Source organism: Myxine glutinosa, chromosome 1 (assembly GCF_964187855.1).
Source record: "Myxine glutinosa chromosome 1, kmMyxGlut1.1, whole genome shotgun sequence".
NCBI classification, from domain to species: domain Eukaryota; kingdom Metazoa; phylum Chordata; class Myxini; order Myxiniformes; family Myxinidae; genus Myxine; species Myxine glutinosa.
This window is the reverse complement of record NC_136261.1, coordinates 134,361,892-134,385,810: the sequence shown is the minus strand read 5'-3', so window position 1 is coordinate 134,385,810 and position 23,919 is coordinate 134,361,892. Positions and strand designations below refer to the sequence as shown.

The 23,919-nt window shown below is 48.2% G+C and overlaps 1 protein-coding gene across 5 annotated transcripts in view; it reads right to left on the bottom strand.

Annotated features, from left to right (window-relative positions):
* DRD4 (dopamine receptor D4) overlaps window positions 1–23,919 on the bottom strand; it is a 292,964-nt gene that overhangs the window by 176,402 nt on the left and 92,643 nt on the right. For 4 of the 5 annotated variants that reach the window (XM_068118680.2, XM_068118679.2, XM_068118677.2 and 1 more), the window contains exon 2: window positions 20,562–20,674. In XM_068118680.2, the coding sequence (XP_067974781.1) occupies window positions 20,562–20,656 (95 nt within the window). In that variant the 5' untranslated portion in view covers window positions 20,657–20,674. Of the gene's footprint in view, window positions 1–20,561; window positions 20,675–20,792; window positions 20,844–23,919 lie in introns of those variants that run through there. The other variant, XM_068118681.2, reaches the window with a different exon arrangement.

Here is a 23,919-nt window from a genome sequence, read left to right as displayed (position 1 = left end):
CGAACTTGATGTACTCGTCTTGGTATTTCCTCTTTTTCGCACTCATTGCCATTGACTTCGATTCCAGTTAATAATCTGTCGGAAGAAAAAAAGAAGTGTTAGTTGAGACTGAAACAAACTAGGAATTATATAAGGCGCTATCTTTTCGGTTAATTAATTTTTTTCAGTAGGGGGATTATAATTTCCGTTTGGGGTTATTTAGACGTTTATACTGCCGTCCCGCGCCCCCTCTGAAAATTGCTCATGCCCCCCTTGGGGGGCGCGCCCCACAGGTTAAGAACCGAGGGTTTCGAATGTCATTAGATGCTGCAGCATTAAGATTTCCCTTCAATGGAACTAAGGAGCTGAGCCTGAACCAGGAAAAACAGCCCCAGACCATTATTCCTCCTCCACCAAATTTTACAGTTGGCACTATGCATTTGGGCAGGTAGCATTCTCCTGGCCTCCGCCAAACCTCCAAAAAGCATGATTCATCACTCCAGAGAACGCGTTTCCACTGCTCCAGAGTCCAATGGTGGAGAGCTTTACACTACTCCAGCCAACGCTTGGCATTGCGCATGGTGATCTTAGACTTGTGTGCGGCTGCTCGGCCATGGAAACCCATTTCATGAAGCTCCCGAAGAACAGTTGTGATGACGCTGCTTCCAGAGGCAGTTTGAACTCGACAGTGAGTGTTGCAACCGAGGACAGACGATTTTTACGCACTGCATGCTTCAGCACTCGGTGGTCCCGCTCTGAGCTTGTGTGGCCAAACACTTCGCTGCTGAGCTGTTGTTGCTCCTAAACGTTTCCACTTCACAGTAACTGCACTTACAGTTGACCGCGGCAGCTCCAGCAGGGCAGAAATTTGCCGAACTGACTTGTTGGAAAGGTGGACCACACATCCACAATCTTTGGCCAACAGGAAAGTCGTGGCCAACAGGAAAGAGGGGCTACGACGGTGCCACGTTGAAAGTCACTGAGCTCTTCATTACGGCCCGTTCTACTGTCAATGTTTGTCTATGGAGATTGCATGGCTGTGTGCTTGATTATATATACCTGTCAGCAATAGGTGTGGTTGAAATAGCCGAATCCACCAATTATAAGGGTTGTCCTCATACTTTTGGGCATGTAGTGTATTATTAAAATTAGCTACAGTGCATTCAGAAAGTATTCAGATCCCTTCACTTTTTTCACATTTTGTTATGTTGCAGCCTTATGCTGAAATCGTTTAAATTCATTTTTTCCCTCATCAATCTACACTCAATACCCCATAATGACAAAGAGAAAACAGGATTTTAGAAAGTTTTGCAAATTTATTAAAAAGAAAAAACTGAAATATCACATTGACATAAACGACCGGTCAAAAGTTTTAGAACACCTCAATTTCTCCAGTTTTTATTGAAATGTACGCAGTTTAATGTCTCAATGTACTCTGAAATTAAGCAGAGAACAAATGAACACAATTGGGGATAACAAAAAAAAATCATAGAATCATTTTGTTTAACAAAATTTAATTTAAATTTTTGACTCAGCAAAGTAGCCCCCTTTTGCACATATAACCGCTGAACACACTCGTGGCATTCTTTCGACAAAGGAAATCAAATATTGTTCGGGAAGTTCTTCCCAACACTGTCGCAGAAGTTCCCACAAATGTGTTGCACTTGTAGGGTCTTTGCTTTCAGCCTTCTGTCAGTTCATCCCAAACCAGCTCGATGGGGTTTACGTCTGGAGACTGTGCTGGCCATTCCATTATTTGAAGCCTACTGTCTTGTTCTTTTCCTCGAAGGAAGTTTTGACATAGCCTGGAGGTGTGTTTAGGGTCATTATCTTGCTGTAGTATGAACCCCTGACCAACTAGGCGTATACCAGAGGGTATTGCATGGCGCTGCAAAATGCTGTGGTTGCCCTTTTGATTCAGGGTGCCAGTCACTCTGTGCAAGTTGCCGACTCTGGATCAAGCAAAAGAGCCGCAGACCATCACGCTTCCTCCTCCATGTTTAACAGTTGGTGTCACACACTGAGGAACCATCCTTTTGCCGACTCGACGGCGTACAAAAACCCTGCGTAATGAACCAAAGATTTCAAATTTTGATTCATCGGTCCATAAGACCTTCTTCCCGTCTTCAGTAGTCCACTGGCGGTGCTTCATGGCCCAGGCAAGCCTCTTTTTCTTATTTTGCCATCTTAGGAATGGCTTACTGCCACTCGACCAGTCAAACCTGCAGCTCGAAGTCTTCTCTTCACAGTTGAAACTGAGACTTGCTTACTTCGACCAGTGTGAAGCTGTGCTTGAAGTTGTTGTCCTGTGAGCCGCCTATCACGCAAGCTGTTGACTCTCAGAAACTTGTCTTCTGATTCTGTTGTGGCTTTGGGTCTGCCAGACCTCTTCCTGTCAGAGTTTCCTCCAGTTTCCAATATACTACTTCCTGCAGTGCAATATTGTCCAAATAATGCTTCAGATGGTGTAATAACAGTCTGTTCCAATACTGCTTTTATACAGACAGGGGGTTTGTAATCAAGTAATCAGCAGAGGTTGGGACACCTGTAGGAATTGTTTGCATCAACTTTCAAGGCTTAATTTACTTACATTGCTGCAGAACAGCTGTAAGTTGTTAACCCATTACTTGTTCCCTAAAGAAGGCCTTTTTTTTTTTACAACATAACTGTGAAATTTACGTTATTTTCCCGTTTTTGCTAACCTAAACTTTTTTTTTTAACCTCGAGCAGTTTACTGCTTACCTTTGTACCATTTCAGGTTATTCACTGGACTTGAATTGATTAAATTTCAATAAAAACTGGAAAACTTTTGACCGGTAGTGTAAGTATTCAGACCCTTTGCTGTGACACTTGAAATTTAGCTCAGGTGCCTCCCATTTCTCTTGATCATCTTTGAGATGTTTCTACACCTTGATTGGAGTCCACCTGTGGTAAATCCAACTGATTGGACATGATTTTGAAAGGCACACACCTGTCTATATAAGGTCTCACAGCTGACAATGCATATCAGAGCAAAAACCAAGCCATGAGGTCGAAGGAACTGCCTGCAGAGATCAGAGACAGGATTGTGTCGAGGCACAGATCTGGGGAAGCCTACAAAAAAATCTCTGCTGCATTGAAGGTTCCCAAGAGCACAGTGCCCTCCATAATTCTTAAATGGAAGAAGTTTGGAACAACCAGGACTCTTCCGAGAGCTGGCCGCCAGGCCAAACTGAGCAATCGGGGGAGAAGGGCCTTGGTAAGAGTGGTGACCAAGAACCCGGTTGTCACTCTGGCCGAGCTCCAGAGATCCTGTGTGAAGATGGGAGAAACTTCCAGAAGGACAACCATCACTGCAACACTCCACCGATCTGGGCTTTATGGCAGAGTGGCCAGACGGAAGCCTCTCCTCAGTGAAAGACACATGAAAGCCCGCTTGGAGTTTGCAAAAAAACATCTAAAGGACTCTCAGACTGTGAGAAACAAGATTCTGTGGTCTGATGAAACCAAGATTTAACTGTTTGGCCTCAATTCTAAGTGTCATGTCTGGAGGAAACCAGGCACCGCTCATCACCTGCCCAATACCATCCCAACGGTGAAGCATGGTGGTGGCAGCATCATGCTGTGGGGGTGTTTTTCAGCAACCGGAACTTGCGGACTGGTCATGGTTGATGGAACAATGAATGGAGCAAAGTACAGAGATATCCTTAATGAAAACCTGAAACAGAGTGCTCAGGACCTCAGATTGGGCCGAAGGTTCGCCTTCCAACAGGACAATGACCCTAAGCACACAGCCAAGACAACGCATGAGTGGCTTAGGGACAACTCTGTGAAGGTCCTTGAGTGGCCCAGCCAGAGCCCTGACTTGAACCCAATCGAACATCTCTGGAGAGACCTGAAAATGGCTGTCCACCAACGGTCCCCATCCAACCTGACAGAGCTTGAGAGGCTCTGCAGAGAAGAATGGCAGAAAATCCCCAAATCCAGGTGTGCAAAGCTTGTCGCGTCATACCCAAGAAGACTCGAGGCTGTAATCGCTGCCAAAGGTGCTTCAACTACGTACTGAGTTAAGGATTTGAATACTTATGTCAATGTATTCATTGTGTGAATACACATCGGGGGAGAAGGGCCTTGGGGAGAAGTTTCTGTTTAAAGAAGTTTCTGGAGAAGTTTCTCTTTTCTGTTTAAATATTATTTTAAATATGTTTAACCTTTCCCCTTCAGTGGTTTATTCAGTGGTATATTACAACACGCTGTTTTTCTTCCTATTTAAAAGGCTTTTCTCAATTTCCTCTCCAACTCATTCCACATCAAAAAAAAGAAATTCAATATCTTATACGTCTCCCTCACTACATGGTCTAAATTCACATTCATTCCATCCCTCCTCCATCGTTCTGAATCGGATTGCTAACTTGAAAATCACAACAAACCCAATTTGTTATCGATGTTCGTCTTTCATTAATCATCCACTTTCTAAACTCCCCTCTTGCCCCTCCCCTCCAAATCCCCCCCCCCTTGCACCTACACTCCTAAACTCCCCCCTTTCCCCTCCACTCTTAAACTCCCCCCTTGCCCCTCCACTCCTGAACTCCCCCCCTGCCCTTCCCCTCCTAAAGTCCCCCCTTGCCCCTCCCCTCCAAATCCCCCCCCTTGCCCCTCCACTCCTGAACTCCCCCCTTGCCCTTCCCTGAATAAACTCCTCCCTTGCCCCTCCCCTCCTAAACTCCCCCCTTGCCCCTCCCATCCTAAACTCCCGCCTCACTCCTCCCCTTCAAAACTCCCCGCCAACTCCTCCCATTCAAATCTCCCCCCATACCATTCCTCTCAAATTCTCCCTCCTCCCCCCTCCTCAAAGTTGCCTCCTCCCCACCACGTCTCCCTTCTATCTCATGCCTCCACCCCCCCCAACCTTCTACTGTCCCATGCCCCCCCTCAAACAACCCCTCACTCTGCCTCATCCCTTCACCACCAAACCTTTCATCCTCCTCATCCTTCCTTTTCTTGGAACTCTTCTGTAATCTCTGACACACTATCAACTGCTCTCCCTACCTCCCCCTCTCATCCTTCATCTTACCCTACTCCTCCCCTCCCCTGTCCTGTACCCGATGCTCCCCCTCTCTCTTCTTTAACGGTATGGACCTCAAACATCCGGGGTCTTCGCTCAAACCTGACTGATCTCTCCATACAGGTTGCTTCTGACAATCCAGACTTGATCTGCTTAACAGAGACTTTCCTCCTTCAAGATGTCTCTGATTCCTCAATATCTCTTCCTGGTTACTCCCTCTTCCGGTATGATAGACCTGAGCCTCGTCCTGGTGGTGGGGTGGCTATCTTTATCAAAAACTCTCTTCCTCATTCTCCTTGCACTGCCCTCTCTCCTCCTCACCCCCAGGAGTACCTCTGGCTACGGCTTCCTCTCCGCTCCCACCTTTTGTTCATATGTGTTCTGTACCGTCCCCCAAACAGTGATGACTCAATTTACATTTCACTCTCTGACAACATGGACCAACTTCTATCCACTCATCCCAACTCTCTCTTCCTCATATGTGGTGACTTCAACTCTCATCATGCCACCTGGTTGGGTGTGGGTTCCTCTCTCACCAGTCATGGCACCTCAGCAAAGGACTTCTGTGACTCACTGGGATTGACACAATCTGTCAATTTCCCGACCCGGATCTCAGCCAATGGAGTTTCTTCTCTTCTAGACGTGGTTATGACAAACTTCCCTGCTAATGTCTGCTGCTCTTCTTCTGCTCCAATCGGTTCTTCTGATCATGTGCTTGTCAAAGTGGACATCTCTCTGGCCATTCTCAGAGAGCCGCCTCAGCGTCGAAGAGTCTGGCATTTCACTCAGGCCGACTGGGACGGGCTTCAAGCAGCCATCAATCGTCTGGATTGGTCTCCCATCTCCACTGCCTCTGACATCAATTCTTCCTGGGAATTCTTCCAAAGCAAACTGATCTCTCTCATGCACAGATTTATCCCATCTCGTCTTCAGTTGTCTTACCCTTCCTCCCGTCCATGGTACACCGAATCTTGTGGTGAGGCAGTTGCCCTGAAACAACTTGCCTTTGCCTCTTGGAAGGCTAATCCAACTGAAGGCAATCTCAGTTCCTTCCACCAAGCTCGGAACAAGTGTGTGTCTACCCTCAGGAGTGCCAGGAAGCACTATCTCTCCTCACTCAAGAACGAACTCTCAAACCTGTCTCCTTCCTCCAAATCCTGGTGGCGTCTGGTCAAATCAGTTTCTGGTGTTTGTTCCCCCTCCATCCCCTCCCTTACCTCAAATGGCCACACAGTTGACATCGCACGTGACAAAGCCGAATGCCTCAACTCTGTGTTTGCCTCAAAATCTTTAGTCCCAAATCCATCTCTCTCTGTTCCCACCTTTCCCAGTCGAACCCAACTGCTCCTGCACTCTGTGTCCTTCTCTCCTGACAAGGTGGAGGAGTTTTTGTCTAACCTCGACTCTGATTCTGCAACTGGACCAGACGGCATCAGCCCACGGGTCCTAAAATCCTGCTCTGCCACTCTATCTCACCCTCTCTCTGTGCTTTTCACCCTATCTTTTGCTCAAGGTCATCTGCCAGCATCCTGGAAATCAGCAAACATTACCGCTTTACACAAAAAAGGTGCAAAAACAGATCCTTTTAACTACAGACCAATCAGCCTGCTCCCAATTATCAGCAAAGTCATGGAATCCATCATTGCTTCGGATATGAAATCTTTCCTCTTCTCCAATGGCTTGATCTCTGATCATCAATTTGGATTCAGACCAGGTCACTCTACTCTGGACATGCTGCTTCTCCTGTCTCAACAATGGATGGAGGTCCTCAATGCCAAACAGGAAATCAGAGCTGTCTCCCTCGACATATCACGTGCCTTCGATACGGTCTGGCACCCAGCTCTGCTCATCAAACTCTACTCCTATGGTATCCATGGAAATCTCCATGCATGGCTTGCGGACTTCCTCTCTGGTCGTAGTCAACGTGTGGCCCTGAATGGATTTCTCTCATCTCCCCTTCCTGTTCAGGCTGGAGTTCCCCAAGGCAGTGTGCTGGGCCCTGTGCTTTTTCTGGTCTTTATCAATGATCTCTCCGACTCTCTGGAAAATCCTCTCTATCTCTTTGCTGATGACTCCACTCTCTGCCGCTCCATTCCTCTTCCCTCAGATCGGCAGTCTGCAGCCTCCTCACTCTCTGAAGACCTGGACAAAAGCACAGACTGGTCAAACAAGTGGAACATGTCTTTCAATCCTGACAAATCTCACACTCTTACTATGTCTCTCCGAAAAGATCGACTGGACAACCCTCCCATCTACTTTCTCAACAATCCTCTCCAAGAAGTTCTGTCGCTCACGCTTTTGGGTCTCAATATCTGCCATGATCTTTCTTGGGAAAACCACATTTCCAAGCTGGCCTGCAAAGCCAGTCGCCGACTGGGCATCCTCCGTCGTGCGAAGTCCTTCCTAGGCACACCTGAGCTCCTCACCACATACAAGGCTTTCATCCGCAGCTCAATGGAATACTGTTCTCCCCTATGGGCTGGTGCTCCTGCCTCACACCTAGCTCGGCTTCACGCTGTTGAAACCAAAGCTTTCAGAATCATTGGAATCTCCCGCGATGAAGCTATCTCTGAGGGCCTTTCACTCACTCACCGCAGGCAGGTAGGTGGTCTTTCTGTCTTCTACCGACTCCTCTCCGGCCTTGCTCCCCCAGCTCTCTCTGTGCTCTGTCCCCCAAATATTCCTACAGGTCGCACAAGATCTGCCAGCAAGCCTCTGATGGTTAAACTGCCAAAATCTCGGCTCTCTGCTCACCTTCACTCCTTCATTCCTCTTTTCTCCCGCCTCTGGAACAAACTCCCACACTCCCTTCAATCCCACTCCTCCCTCCAGGTCTTTAAAACAGCTGTTCACCACCATCTCTTATCTTCCCCCATCCAAAACCTTGATCTTTTCTACCCCCACTAATTCACCCCAGATCCACCTTGTTTGTAATTCCAACTTCTTTCCTGGTAGTCCTGGCAGTGTCCATATGTTTTATGCCTCTCCCACCCCCTTTCCCATGCCTCCCCCCCAAAGCCCTCTCCCTCCCACAGATCTCTCGATGTCTCCATGTCTCTCGGTTCCTGCTCTCAAATGTTGTGTTTGTGTCCTTCCCCCTCTCTCCCCATCTTGTCTACCGCTCCCGATGCTTTTTGTTTTATGTGTCGGTTTGTCGGTTATGTGTCGGTTTGTCGGTTTGTCTTTCTGTGTGATAAATGTTCGCTCCTTCACGAGCCTCGATCTTGTATACAAAAAAAAAAAAAAAAGAAAAAAAAAAAGTGATATTTCAGTTTTTTCTTTTTAATAAATTTGCAAAACTTTCTAACATCCTGTTTTCTCTTTGTCATTTTGGGGTATTGAGTGTAGATTGATGAGGGAAAAATGAATTTAAACGATTTCAGCATAAGGCTGCAACATAACAAAATGTGAAAAAAGTGAAGGGGTCTGAATACTTTCTGAATGCACTGTGCATATACTGTTTATATACCAGCACAAACTCCCACAGCCACTATTTCCCGGTCTCAGGCGACACTTCACCTGCTTTCCAGTGAGCTTTCTCAGGCTAATAGACCCCGAGTCTCGGCACATGTCCGCCTTTATTCCCAAGGCAACAATTAATTTCCTCTCTGCTATACTAGGGTGAGCAGAAACAAATTTGCTGTGCTGGGGTTTGCAGAATCTTGATTTCAGACAGGAGGGCAGGAAGGAGGAATCTGAAAGGGGAAACCTTGGAGGATACAAGCAGACAAGACAGAATGTCAATATCTCTTTGCTATGAGGCAGTGTGGCAAACAGCTGTCTTGGCAATCTCCTCCATTTTCTGGAATGATCCCTGTGGAGTGAGTCCTTGAGTCCTGGGTGCGAGGAACATGGAGCTGGATTAGTGCTTGCTTACACTGGCTGGGTGGGTGTTTGCATGCATCTTCTCTGCCGCATTTGTTGGACTGGAAAGCAGGGCATCATCCACGTACAGCTTTTCTGCTATACTGATTTCACTGCAGTGGTGCAAGGCCAGCAATGTCTGAGCCTGCATGCACTGCCCTGGCCTAGAACCAAAGCATTGCCTTATAAGTTGCGCTCTAGATCATGCCCCTTAATGCACTCCTGGGTGTTTCTCAGCTACACTGTCTTCCGCTGTTTCTGTAAAAAGATTGATGCAGTGACTTGTGTGGGGTATGCAGCAAGACCAGGAAGGCCTGTGAGAACGTTTTCTTCTCTGTCTTAGATGTCATATTTTGTGTTAATTTCTTAAGTATACTAGCGTGACTCGGCGCGCTCCGCGCGCCTCACCACGCGTTGTTTGGGTGAGATGGGCATCTTTGACACTTTCGGTGTATTTTGGGTCTTCATGGTGCATTGGGTCTTCAGGGCCATTTGGGTCTTCAGGGTCTTTTGGATCCTCTGGGCCTCTGAGGGTATTTTGGGTCTTTGGGGTGTTATGGGTCTTCAAGGCCTTTGGGGTCTTCAGGGGCTTTTGGGTCTTTTGTTTCCTCTGGGGCTTTAGGTTATTCGGGGTATTTAAGGGTCTTTTGGGTCTTTAAGGGTATTTGGGGTCTTCAGGGTGGTTTGGGTCTTCAGGGCGTTTTGGGTCTTTTGGGTAAATGGGTCTTTGGGGTCTTCGGGGTGTTTTGGGTCTTCGGTGTCTTCAGGGGCTTTTGGGTCTTCAGGGTCTTTTGGTTTCTCTGGGTCTTTGGGGTCTTCAGGGTGTTTTGGGTCTTCAGGGTGTTTTGGGTCTATGGGGTATTTGGGGTCTTTTGGATCCTCTGGGCCTTCAAGGGTATTTTGGGCCTTTGGGGTGTTTTGGGTATTTGGAGTATTCGGGGTCTTTGGTGTCTTCAGGGACTTTTGGGTCTTAAGGGTCTTTTGGTTCCTCTTGGTCTTTAAAGGTATTTTTAGTCTTCACGGTGTTTTGGGTCTTCAAGATCCTTTGGGCCTTTAAGGGTGTTTTGGGGTGTTTTGGGTCTTTAAAGGTCTTTGTGGTCTTCGGGATGTTTTGGGTTGCCAGGGTCTTTTGGGTTGGCAGGGTCTTTTGGATCTTCAGGGTGTTTTGGGTCTTCGGGGACTTCAGGGTCTTTTGTCAGTCCGTCCGTCCATCCGTAAACACTTGAAACTTCTTCTCCGGAACCGCTGATGGGATTGCGACCAAATTTGGCACAAATGATATTTACCCTGCGCTCGTGAAGCGAAAAGCGGGGTTAAGCATTCAGTTACGTATGTGTGCCGTGTGCCGTGTGCCGTACGCGTCTGCATTTTAAAAATTCATTTTCTCGGCAACCGTTGGTCCGATTGACACGAAAATTTACCATAGAAGCGCCTCAGCCTGTATAATTTTTTTATTCATAATTATGATGTCATAGGTCACGTGGCACAGAAGCCATCTTGGAAAAACGTTTCACCTCGAAATCTCCCAAACCGCTCAATGGAAAAAATTGAAACATGGCTCATTGTCAAGTACTCATCATGGGGAATAAGACATGTTGATGGTGATGTCATCGGTGCCTTAATTATGACGTCATAATTCGACAAGTACAACACTTGATCTGATCAGTATGAGTAAAACAAAAATTCCTCTGCAACTGTTAGACCGATGGACACGAAATTTTCAGAATATGTGCGGCTCCTGTATAATTTTTTCAATGATAATTATAACGTCATAGGTCACGTGATACAGACGCCATCTTGGAAAAAAATCGAAAAAAGTTTCACCTCTATATCTCTGAAACCGCTCCATGGAAAAAATTGAGACATGGCTCACTGTAAAGAACTCTCCATGGGGAATAAAATATGTTAATGATGATGTCATCGATGCCTTCGTTATGACGTCATAATTCAACAAGTACAACACTTATCCGATCATTGTTAGATTATCCGATTATTGTTATTGTTAGTTATTATTGCACAAAGGAAAGAGAAGGTTTCCAGGATCTCCCCCCACCAGGAACTAGCATCACTCTCTTCATCAGAGAGGTTGTTTATGCAAAAGAGGAACAAGACTGAGCCTAAGTCACTGCCTTGGATAAATTCAGTCCTCATTGGAAGAAGAAAGAAGAGAGGGTTTAATAGTTACACATGGGCTGCATAAGCAGAGCAAGTCAGAGTCAGAGAGCTAGGTGTGAAGTTGACTGATAGACGACATCATCTCTAATAAAGGGACAGGGTTCACCAAATTCAGTTTAGACTTTGAGAGTATCATTTTTGCACTATTCTTGTGAATGAGAGCAGTTATCAGACTTGCAGGCAGATGAGAGGTGGTCAGAGAGAAGGATATGCTGATTACAGCAGACAAAGGAGAAGCAAGATCAGCCAAGCAGTATTTATGAGCACTGAAGCCACATTGGCCTGTTGCCAATGAAGAGTCGAGGCTGGGGACAGAACCTTCTTTACCTTCGCAGGTGTGAAAGAGACAGGTATTGGCTACGAGGTGGGAGATGGGGACAGAGTGGGATTGTTGTCGGCAAATCAAAAATGAAAGACCAAAAATGCATTGCAGTCATCAGAAGGAACCCAAAGAAGCAAAGATCATCAGGAGGAACCTGGATAGGATTTGGGTTTCAGTTACTACTCCTCTACCCTGAAAACCATCCATGTGAAGCCAAGTGAGCCTTACAATTGTTTTTTTATTATTAAAGAATTCACTTTTCTGTAGATACATACATACAGAAAGAGAGAAATTAAAGAGCGGCAACATTGCGGCAACATTGTATTCAACAAGTCTCAAACACCAGGGAACAACTGCCGCATTGGGTAAAAATGTTAACATTCATCACGTGTGGAACCCTTAAGAGTCTTTGAGGTTCGAATAAGGGCCTGATCGAAAATTGGCTCTTTTGACCCCTGTAACAATGGAATATCACATGTGGAACTACAAAATTGAATTCAACAAGTCTGAAACATTAGGAATTGCCCAATTCCACTTATTTCCCAAAACGTTGATGGAAGCCCATTTTTGGACACATTTTGAGCTATCATCTCACGGCCTAATTAGGTCACCAACAGGTAACATGATATCGAAGGCATGGGGACCCTGTTAGTTAGACCTAATTATCCCAACAACCTTAACCTGCCAGGTTTCTTAACAGCCCATGGGGCCGCGGAGATGTCCATGGCCTAGTGGCCTCAGGGTTAGAGGGCAAGTGGTGGGTTTGGCGACCACCCCGTGGACCTCGTCTGTACTCGAACCTCCATCCGTAACAATATTTCTATGCTCAATACAACAAGTATCTCCAAGCTGCCCCAAGCCCTGCCAGTCTGTCTATTTGTTCATGGCTCTCCTCTTAACAATATGAGGACACACGTATGGGGCTGAACAAATGCTGTCCCAAAGGATGCCCACCACATTACCTATCCCCTCCTCCTCTTCCTCCATCGGTCCACCCCCTTGCCAGATCCTATCCATATCAAAAAGTGAATAAATTGAAGTGTTTGAATCAGATCTCTCCCATTGCCTCATTTGGATATTCTGGTAATTTTCTGATTTCCCCAAGTGCCTTGAATTTACATATCTGATAGCTACAAACATTCATCTCCTCTCATGGGCTTCACAGCCCTTTTCAGATCATGACAGTCTATATCTTCAACAAATATTGAACAACGTTATGTAAATCTTCACTTTTACAACGGTCATCCGTGTCCAACATATCAGGTAATTCTACTCCCATCAGCAGAACGACCTGGGGAATTTATTTTATTCATAGTCGCCCGGTGCAGCCGTCTCTTGCAAAGTGTGTATAAGTAGAATAATGAGAGACTTCTCAACGATTTGAGTGTATATATTAACATGGATGTGTGAAAATTCTGTTTGTAACCTATAAAATAAACATCCTGAAGGAGCTGGGGCTCCCACGTCGATCGGAAGAATGGACGCGACAAAAAGCTGGAATTCATCCGAGTTGCTTTAATCAAACCAAACACTCAGGCACTCTGAAAAGCCCGTTTATCGGGCAGCAATATATATACATATTATCCCGGAGCGTTTGCCCAGGAAAGGCGAGAGGGGGCGTGGCCCAGCGTCCTGGCTGCGGCCTGGCAAGTTGAGGGCGAGCCTGCCCGGGCGTCCTGGACGAGCCCGGCATGGTGATCGCTCCGCGTCCTTGATAGGTGCAAGGCGATTGTGAAAACCCAGCGGTAGCCGCTACACACGTCCCCCCAGAATCGACTTGCACCGGCAGGGTCAATTTGAGGGGGGTCCTGATGACCCGGCCGAAGCGACCCCTGGCGGGTCGTGGGAGGGGGTCCGGTGTGGTGGTGGGCGGTCGAGTGGGGGGCACCGTGGACGGGGGGCGGCCTCGCCGCGGCGGAAGGGCCACCCGTGGTGGGTGGTCGACGTCCACGTGCGCCGGCTTGAGGCGGTCCACCGCAATCCGGTCCGACCTGCCGCCGATGTCGATGACGAACGACTTGTCGTCCCGTCGCAGCACCCGGAAGGGCCCGTCGTACGGCGGCCGGAGTGGCCCCCGATGTGCGTCGTGACGCACAAAAACATACTCCGCTGTGCGAAGTGCTGGGGGGACGTAGGACTGGGGGTCACCGTGGTGGGATGTTGGCACGGGGGCAAACCGTCGGGCGGCCTCCTGGAGGTCAGAGCGCTGGTGAGCTGCGGACCAGGGACTGGTAGTGTCGGGCACGAATTCGCCCGGGACGCGTAGCGCCTGGCCATAGACAAGCTCGGCGGTGGATGCCTGGAGGTCCTCCTTGGGGGCCGTGCGGAGGCCCAAAAGGACCCACGGCAGCCGGTCGGCCCAACCGCCGTCTTGAAGGCCGGCCATGAGCGCGGCCTTCATGGAGCGGTGGAATCGCTCGCACAACCCGTTTGCTTGGGGGTGGTAGGCCGTAGTACGGTGGAGCTTGACCCCCAGGTTGCGGGCGACCGCGCCCCACAGCTCGGAGGTGAACTGTGGTCCGCGGTCTGACGAGATGTCCGCCGGTGCGCCGAAGCGGGCGACTCAGGTGGCGATGAAAGCCTGCGCCATGTCGGCGGTGGTGGTGGAGACGAGGGGAACGGCCTCCGGCCACCTGGTGGTCCTGTCCACCATGGTGAGCAGGTGTGTGAACCCCCGTGACGGGGGGAGGGGGCCCACCAGATCCACGTTGACGTGGTCGAAACGTCGTTCGGGCACGGTGAAAGGTGCCAGCGGGGCCTGGGTGTGTCGGTGGACCTTGGCCCGTTGGCAGGCCATGCAGGTGCTGGTCCAATCGCGGACGTCCCGACGAAGGCCGTGCCAGACGAATCGCGCCGACACCAGCTTCTGGGAAGCTTTCCGGCCCGGGTGGGAAAGGCCGTTGAGGGAGGCGAAGATGCGGCGTTGCCAGGTGACGGGCACAATGGGGCGAGGCTGGCCTTGGGAGACGTCGCAGAGCAGGACAGTGTCCATGAAGGGGATGTCGGCCAGGCGGAGGCCCGTGTCCACCGCCCGGAGGGCTTGCACCGTGGTGTCGGTGGTTTGGTCCGCCGCCATAAGCGCAAAGTCCACGCCCAGGTGGACCGCGTTCGCGCTGGCCCGGGAAAGACAGTCGGCCACGGCGTTGTTTTTGCCGGCGACGTGCCGGATGTCCGTGGTAAACTCCGACACGGCGGAGAGGTGGCGCTGTTGGCGGGCCGACCACGGCTCCTTGACCTTGGCCATGGCGTAAACCAACGGCTTGTGGTCGACGAACGCCGTGAAAGGTCGGCCCTCCAGGAGGTGGCGGAAATGGCGGACGGCCAGGTGTAGACCGAGGAGCTCCCGGTCAAACGTGCTGTATTTGAGCTCGTTCGGCCGGAGCTGCCGGCTGAAAAAAGCGAGTGGCTGCCAAACCCCGTTCACCCATTGCTCATGTACGGCGCCCACCGCGTAGTCGGAGGCATCCGTGGTGAGGGCGATGGGAGCGTTGAGCACCGGGTGAGCGAGCAGTGTTGCGTCGGCGAGGGCCCGCTTTGAGCTTTGGAAGGCCGCATCCATTGCTGCGGACCAGGCGATGTCGTGCTTGGCCGGCTTGCCCCGGAGGGCTTCGTAGAGGGGCCGCATGAGTTGAGCAGCGCGGGGCACGAAGCGGTGATAAAAATTCACCATTCCCAGGAATTCCTGCAGGGCCTTTATGGTGCAGGGACGCGGGAACGTGGTGATGGCCTCAACCTTGGTTGGCAGCGGCACGGCCCCGTTCTTGGTGATGTGGTGGCCCAAAAAATAAACGGCCGTCGTGCCGAAGTGGCATTTGGCCGGGTTGACGATGAGGCCGTGCTCGCTGAGGCACCCGAACAGTGTTCGGAGGTGGAGGAGGTGCTCGGCCCGGGACGTGCTGGCGACGAGGATGTCGTCCAGGTAAACGAAAAGGAACGGCAGGTCACGCAGCACGCCGTCCATCAAGCTCTGGAACGCCTGAGCCGCGTTCTTGAGACCAAACGGCATCCGCAAGAATTCGAATAAGCCGAACGGCGTGATGACTGCCGTTTTAGGGACGTCGGCCGCCCTGACAGGTACCTGGTGATATCCCCGTATGAGATCAATTTTCGAAAAAATGACCCGTCCCGCCAGACGGGCGGAGAAGTCTTGGATATGCGGGATCGGGTACCTGTCGGGGGTGGTAGCGTCATTGAGACGGCGGTAGTCGCCACACGGGCACCATCCACCCCCCGGCTTTGGCACGATGTGCAGTGGCGAGGCCCACGCGCTATCGGAGCGCCGCACGATGCCGAGGTGCTCCAACGCGTCAAATTCGGCCTTCGCCACGGCGAGCTTGGCTGGGTCGAGGCGGCGGGCCCTGGCGTAGACCGGCGGGCCTGTGGTTGGTATGTGGTGCTCGATCCCATGCCGTACTGCAACGGCCGAAAACGTCGGCCGCGTGAGGGCCGGGAACTCCGTGAGCAGGCGAGCAAACTCGTTCGCCGCCGGGACGGCGCATGCCAGCTCGGTCGGCGCGGAGCTGCTCAATGTGCATACCAGGGAGCTGAAGGTTTCGGCGTTGATTAAACGACGCCGTTGGACATCCACCAGCAGTCCGTGTGCGCAGAGGAAGTCGGCGCCTAGCAGAGCCATGGGCACGTTTGCGGTTACAAACGTCCAAGCAAAGCGTTGGCCGCCGAAGCAGAGGGTGACGTTGCGCGGGCCAAAGGTGCGGATGGTCGATCCGTTGGCCGCAACCAAGGAGGGGCCGCAAACCGCGGATTGCCTGTCCTGGTCAGAGGCGGGTATGACGCTCAGTTGGGCGCCGGTGTCGCACAGGAAGCGCCGTCCGGACGCTTTATCCGTGATGAACAGTAAGTTGCCCGTGTGGCCGGCGCTCATGGCTGGTAATGAACGCCGGCCCGGCCGTTTCCCGGCCTGCCGAAGGTCGGCATGTCCGGGCCTTCTGTCCGAACCTGGCATGATAGTAACACCACGCTTGGTCAGGTAGAGGCCCCGGTCGTCGTGCTGGAGGTGGTCGGCTCGGTGTAGCGGCCGCCAATTGCGTCGGCAGTTCGGTCGTCGACCGTGCCGGGTGCTCGGGCGCCATGGGTGTTGCGTCGGACGGCGGTGGGTCCCATGTCGCCGCTGCGATGCGCTGTCCTGCGGCGGAGATCTTGTCGGCTTCTCTGGCAAGGGCCCGGGGATCTGTGATCGTCGTGCTTGCCAGGGCGAGGCGTACCGGGTTAGGCAGCTGACGGAGGAACAGCTCCCGGAACAGGAATGCCGGAGAGTGCTCGCCGAGCAGTGAAAGCATGTAGTCCATTCGCTCGGAAGGGCGTGTGTCGCCGAGCTCGGGCAGGTCGAGCAGGCGCCGTGCGCGTTCCGCCGATGGGAGGGCGAAAGCGTCGAGGAGAAGCTTCTTAATCGCGCCGTATTTTTCAGCGGCTGGCGGGCTCTCGAGGAGGCTCAGGGCGCGGGCCGCGGTGGCCGAACCGAGCACTGCTACCACATGGTGGAAGCGGGTGTCGTCGGCCGTGATGCCTCGCAGGGCGAACAGGGAATCCGCCTGTGCGAACCAAACCGCCGCGTGAGCCTCCCAGAAGGTAGGCAGTTTAAGGGCGACTGCCGTGTCCATGTCGGTAGGTCACCAATGAAGGAGCTGGGGCTCCCACGTCGATCGGAAGATTGGACGCGACAAAAAGCTGGAATTCATCCGAGTTGCTTTAATCAAACCAAACACTCAGGCACTCTGAAAAGCCCGTTTATCGGGCAGCAATATATATACATATTATCCCGGAGCGTTTGCCCAGGAAAGGCGAGAGGGGGCGTGGCCCAGCGTCCTGGCTGCGGCCTGGCAAGTTGAGGGCGAGCCTGGGCATGCCCGGGCGTCCCGACCGAGGCCTGGCAAGTTGAGCGCGGGCCTGCCCGGGCGTCCTGGACGAGCCCGGCATGGTGATCGCTCCGCGTCCTTGATAGGTGCAAGGCGATTGTGAAAACCCAGCGGTAGCCGCTACAATCCTTTGTTTCACTATTCAGGTAGGACTACTATATGGCTTAGAGGTATGCCAGGATGGCCTCGAGGTAACCACAATCACCTCTGAGCTGTGTGGCCTGGGTTTGAATCCTGACCCAGCTATAAACTGCTCGGTGTGGTGGTGTTTCACAGGCAGGGTGATTCATCAATATGTGAGTCGGCCCACGGATGACTGCTGGCATTAGTCATTGGTGGAAGTTAAATATCCCATGGTGTCCTTCGCAAAGAGTAGGTGATTATTCGCCCAAACCCTGAACAAATTGCATAATTCCTTCCCTGACCAGCAGGGAGCACTGCATCAGCTGTACATCCACGCCCTCAGCAATGATGCAAACCAGCAGCCACAGGCTGCCCATGCAATGGTAATGATCACAAATATAATGCTTTATGTTCATGGAGCTTTCAACTTTGGCTTTTTGTGGGGGACTTTTCATTTGTTTCAACCACAAGTGTAATTTTTGATAATTTATTGCAACATTATAGATTATTTTCAAAATCTTTGCTCTTTCACTAAAAATAAATCTTTCATATATTTTCAAGTTACATAAAAATAAAAAATAAAAAACCACCTTTAGAGGCCATTTCCCCCCGCAAAGCGGGGGTTGGTCTTTTTCGGGGACCGTGGTTGTTGTTGTTTTTTGGTCCCCTTTTTGAAGCAATGTTTTACGGCCGGATGCCCTTCCTGCCGCCAACCCTTTTTGTCACCTTTTACGCACAAGCAGGGAATTACCAATGAACTGGTACTCAATTAGCCGACCTCGGAAGGATGACAGGCCGAGTCAACCCCCCTGGCGTTAATTCAGCGATCGACCGGGATTCGAACCCATGATCCTAGGTTATCCTAAGCTGGCACCCTAGCCGCTAGCCCAACACCAGGGTTTTTCAAGTTACATAATGAGTAATAATTTTTCTTTTGTAAAATATAATGTGTGCTTGATTGTTGCACATACTTGCTCCATTTTGTGTATTCAGATTGATCAACTGACACAGTGGTAGTGTCTTACTACAAGATATGATGTCTGATAGTTAAAGGTAATGGAGAGTTATCACTTATCAGACAGTAATATAACCGTGAGCATCGCAGACAGTAACGAAAGTGAGTGTGTGCATATCGGAGAAGAAGGAAGATTTGTTAGTGTGGTTGTGTTAAAGGTGGTTGCGTACGCATTGGGTGGTAAAGCAAAAGCTATTGGTTGTGTTTGACTGTTTTGTATGAATTGACAAATATCTGGTGTTATTTGGTTTCACCAGATAAGAATCATAAGGTATTTGGTGGTATCGAATGGTAATTAGTAACTGCTAGTAATTAGCAAATAATCAGTTTTAGATGGTCAGACATAACTGTAAAACTGCAAAAACCTGCAAGATTGGTCGGAGAGCCTTTCCCTTTTATTTTGTTTTCCTTTCCTTTTGAAAACTACACTCTTGTACTTCAAAATCTATTTTCTGATAGAAGCGTGGATGATAGAAGCATCTAAGATGTGTGCCGGCAGGCAAAGCAACTCAAACTGATCGACACTGCCCTCTCCAAATGCAAGATCAAATACAGTATTGCTTATTGCAGTACATCTTAGATTTCCGAAGCGTGTTTGTTGAAATAATGGAAGTGTTATCCACAGAGTCAAACTTGGCTGTTATGTTATGTGTTGAAGCTATGCTAGACGACATATATTAAGGAGCAGGTGAATCTGGTGTAAATGAGGTTGATGATTCCAACGGAATTTACATTGCACTGATGCTGCCGAGTGTATAATCTAAAAAGAGATACATATACCAGTCTTCAACTCTAAAAGAGATGCATACGTATTGTTACGTTTGTAGGGGGTAGGCAGTGATTACCTTAGAACCAGGTAGAGTGTATAGATTACCATGCTCCGTATGTCACGATGAAGGAGAAGAAACCGCGATGTATCATAAATAGGAAATTTGTGTAGACCGTATGTCGGGTAAGCTTGCATCTTCGTCCCCATGAGAGGGGTGGGATATGTTAATTAGTCAGGGATTATGGGTAAATTAATCCCCTGTATGTAATTGCCTCTGTAATCTTTTCCTGTGTTCCTTATGACACCGCACTACACACCATAGCCAAGCCAAGCAATCGACACCATAATTAATGACACTAAAAAAAAACCAACCAGAAGCCAGGCATCGAACACTACCGCTGGTGCCGCAGCCGCTACATCACCACCTCAATCAGGCTGAGCCGTGGAGCAACCCCCCAAAGAGCAATGATTGGTCCGGGATTTGATTGGCACAAGGACTGGTAGGATGGAACTCGCTGATAGGAGCGGAGACGTCGTTGGAGACGTCGTGATAGGACACGGAGACGTCGTGGGATGACGTCAGAGCCTCAAGTAAAAAATAATTAAAACGGCGGACATTTTTTCTTCTTGTTCTGGATCCCATAGGGAATGGTCGCTATTGCTCTTGCGCAAGGAAGATTCATCACGAACGGTCGTGTTCCAACATCTTTATCGTGACCGTGAGGAGGAGGAACTGCGGATCGAGAACTACGGTTTCCCAAGCAAGAACGACGATTGGACGGGCGCGGCCTGCTCGCTGCGCTCTCGACGAAGCTAGGAGTGGGCGGAAGCGTGGTGAGGCCTAGTTTGCACCAACGAGCACATTTTCCCGCCAAGGACGCGAGGGGATTTTGACGATTCCTGACAAGATTCAAGAGCCGTTTTGAGCTAAGTGCCACAAACACGTATTTATATTCAGTTATATTTCCCTTTGTCTGTATCCGAGCTCCAATTAGGAATATAGTTTTATCGTGCATTATTTTGTGACCGGCATTTTCTTTAATAAATCCGGTATTTTTGTACATTTTCATTCCGTGTCGGTTCGAGTTGATTTATTGCAGGGTGGAGGACGTCGGGTGGACTCGTGAAGGTAAGCGCTTACGGCTTCTCCCCCACTTGCTCCCTGTGCATATAACGATGGTCCGCCATTAAATTGAACGCTTCGGAGTTAAAGCTCGTTTGGTCATCTGTGTCACCCTGCGGTGTTCACTACAGGGTAGGCACACGACAATATACTGGTCTTCAACTCTAAAAGAGATACATATACCAGTCTTCAACTCTAAAAGAGATACATATACCAGTCTTCAACTGTAAAAGAGATACATATACTGGTCTTCAACTCTAAAAAAGATACATACCGGTCAACACCGATGGCACAAAGGTTTAAGATTGAAGCTGTACAAAGCATGACATCCATTGCCATTAATGCATCGCAGACTTCAGTTCCAAGCATCCAAACCCCTCCAAGAAACTGCACGACAGGGGGGTACAGAGTCAAATTCAGTGCCAAAGACACTGTATCACTTAATATTGGAACTATAATGCACAACAACAAAATTATCTCAATGGATTTCCTGTTGATAGCTCACTGTTCATAGAGCATTAATCATGGGCTGCAGCAACTGCTCAAAACCAAAAATGGTCTGAAAGTATACTCTTCATGTGTAGACAAGTAGATCAAACATGTACTCTTCCCATCCAGGGCTTTTGATAATAAGCCAGGATAGTGACACAAAGGTCAATCATATCCTAATCATTAACATCTATATCAACAAAATACTAATTGTAGTTTTTTACATCATGCTGCACAGGCAGCCAAAACACTCCAACCTTTGGTTCGTAAAGGTTTGATTACCCAAATGGGGTAGCTTATATAATTATTGGTAAGAATTGGCTTTACTGCTTTGCTGTTATATTGTCCAGTCTGGAAATTCTGGTGATAACCATTGATTTATCGATGAACCTCACAGATGTAGTACTTGCCTTGTTCTAGCAGTGTTCTTTCGGAATTAAAATTTTGCAAATTGCATGAACTAACGTTGATCGACTCATTACGATCGCCTCACCACACGTCGCTACAGAGGCACAGGCTTATTTTACCTGAGGATACTGACTGAACGAACTTGAGTTGCTGTGTTGTCATGATTTACACCAATCATAATACAAACAAGTACAGATACATTCAAAGTACACCGCCCCCATGCCAAATAATTAAATATCCTAAAGCGCGGCATTGCTGGGGCGCCTCTGGCGCCCGGAAATACTGCAGTGCAGCTCATAGAGGCTGCATTGGGTGGGAGAGGTGTACATTAATTGATTGATTAATTGTATAATTAAAATCAATAAAAGATTATCACAAAATATTTTCTTAATCAATTGGCTAATAGCATAACTAAACCACTAGTGCTTCATCCGAAGATGTATCTTTTATAAATTTAATTAAATAAGTCATTAATAAAAAATTAAATAATTAATTGATTAATTATGGTTAAACTGCCAAAATCAAGACTCTCTGCTCACCTTCACTCCTTCATTCCTCTTTTCTCCCACCTCTGGAACAAACTCCCTCACTCTCTTCAATCCCACTCCACCCTCCAAGTCTTTAAAACAGCTGTTCACCACCATCTCTTATCTTCCCCCATCCAAAACCTTGATCTTTTCTACCCCCGCTAATTTCACCCCAATTCCACTTTTTTGAAATACCAACTTCTGTCCAGGAAGTCCTTGGTGTCCTTGTGTTTTATACTTCTCCCTCCCCCCCCCCCCCCCTTCCCATGCCTCCTCCCCCCGGGCCCTCTCCCTTCCACACATCTCCCTGCTCTCGGATGTTGTGTTTGTGTGCTTCCCCTTCTCTCCCCATCTTGTCTTCCGCTCCCTCTTTTTGGGTATTTTGCTTGTCTGGTTGATTTGTTTGTGAAGTAAATGTTAGCTCTTTCACGAGCCTCGATTCAGTATACAAAAAAAAAAAAAAAATCAATAAATAATTAATCGATTAATCAATAAATAATTAATCGATTAAATGATTAATCAATAAATCAAAAATATATTTGATAGCCACATCACTTGGTCACTGTCATGTCCAAATATTAGCTTCCCAGCTCAAAAGGTGCCTGAGATATTGGCCAAATGAGAAAGAAAATAAATAAATGATTAATAATGAAAATAAATAAATAATAATCATTAAAAAATTAAATTATTAATCAATTCGGTCATAGAACACATAAACCACCACCATTTCATCAGAATCTGTAACTTTAAAAAAAAAAATTAGTCATTTATCGAATAATTAAATAATTAATCGATTAATTGATTAATTGATTGATTAATCAATCAAAAATAGCCTTTGCAACCAAATCACCTGGTCATTGGCATGTCCAAATATCAGCTGCCTAACTCAAAAGGTGCCTGAGTTAATGGTCAGAAGAGAAAGGAAATTTGATTAATTAAATAAGTACTTTATTAATCGCTAATAATTAAATAACTCCTCAATTAATTGATTAATCAAAAAACAAAAAATAAGCTTTTTGACAAAGGACTTGCTCACTATTGTGCCGAAATTTCAGCTACCTCGCTCAAAGGATGGCTGAGATATCGCCCGGACAAACAAACAAACAAACAAGAAAACAACCAGAGTGAAAACTGAGTACTCCCTTTCAGCGTGCGTCACTGCCGAGCCCCCTTCGGTGCCCTGCAATGACGATTTGCAATGCCTGGAGATGGCATAGGAAAGGTGTGGTGTACAACAAACAAACAAACAACCAGAGTGAAAACTGAGTACTGTACTTCCTTTCAGCGTGCGTCATTGCCGAGACCCCTTCGGTGCCCGGCAATGACGATATGCAGCGCCTGGAGATGGCATAGGAAAGGTGCGGTGTACATTTCTTTTGTACAAATTTATTTGTAATATTGGTGATATTATTTATTTGTCGTCTGAAAAGGTACAAGTAGTCTAAAGCTCTAAAGTCTAAATGGTCAAGGGTCCAAGCTGGTCTAATGGGTCAATAGCATCTTACTGGTCTTTTGGGTCCTCAGGGTATTCAGGATCCTCTCGGTCTTTAAGGGTCTTCTGGGTCTTTAGGGGGTCTTGGTGGACTTAATAAGTCTTCAAATGTCTAAGGGGTCTCAGCAGTCTAAATGGTCGAAAGGTATATTCCAACAGTACTTAATTAATAGACAGGATGCAAACGACGTTCAAACAGTACGTAATTAATAGAGATATAGTCACACGACTTTTACCGCCTCACCCTCTCAATGCTTCATGGACCGTGTTCTTCGGTTTTATACGTATTTGATATGAAGAAGAAGAAGACGTTTTAGTCACAAATATACATACATAACCATATACGTTTGCTCTATTATAATGAGATGCTCAGAAAGAAGCATCTATGCGATTTTCTACAGCATTATTGTGATTGCTGTTGGTATTAATCCATTTAGTTACTTCATGACTTGCACATACAATCCTACTGCTCAAAGTATTTTGAAGTCTGTCTGCATGTCCAGAACTAACCACAATAAATATATGGCAAGCACAGTGCATATCTCTCGTGTGCGGCCCAGCAAAAGTTGCTCGATTTAAAGATATTCATAGCTTGGCGTGACTATAAATTGTTCTGACTTCCATTTTGGAGATTACAAGGTGAAAACTAGAAAGCATCTGAAAATGCAAAGCCCGTCCATGTCCGTTTGTATTCAGATGTCGTCTTCTTCTCCCGT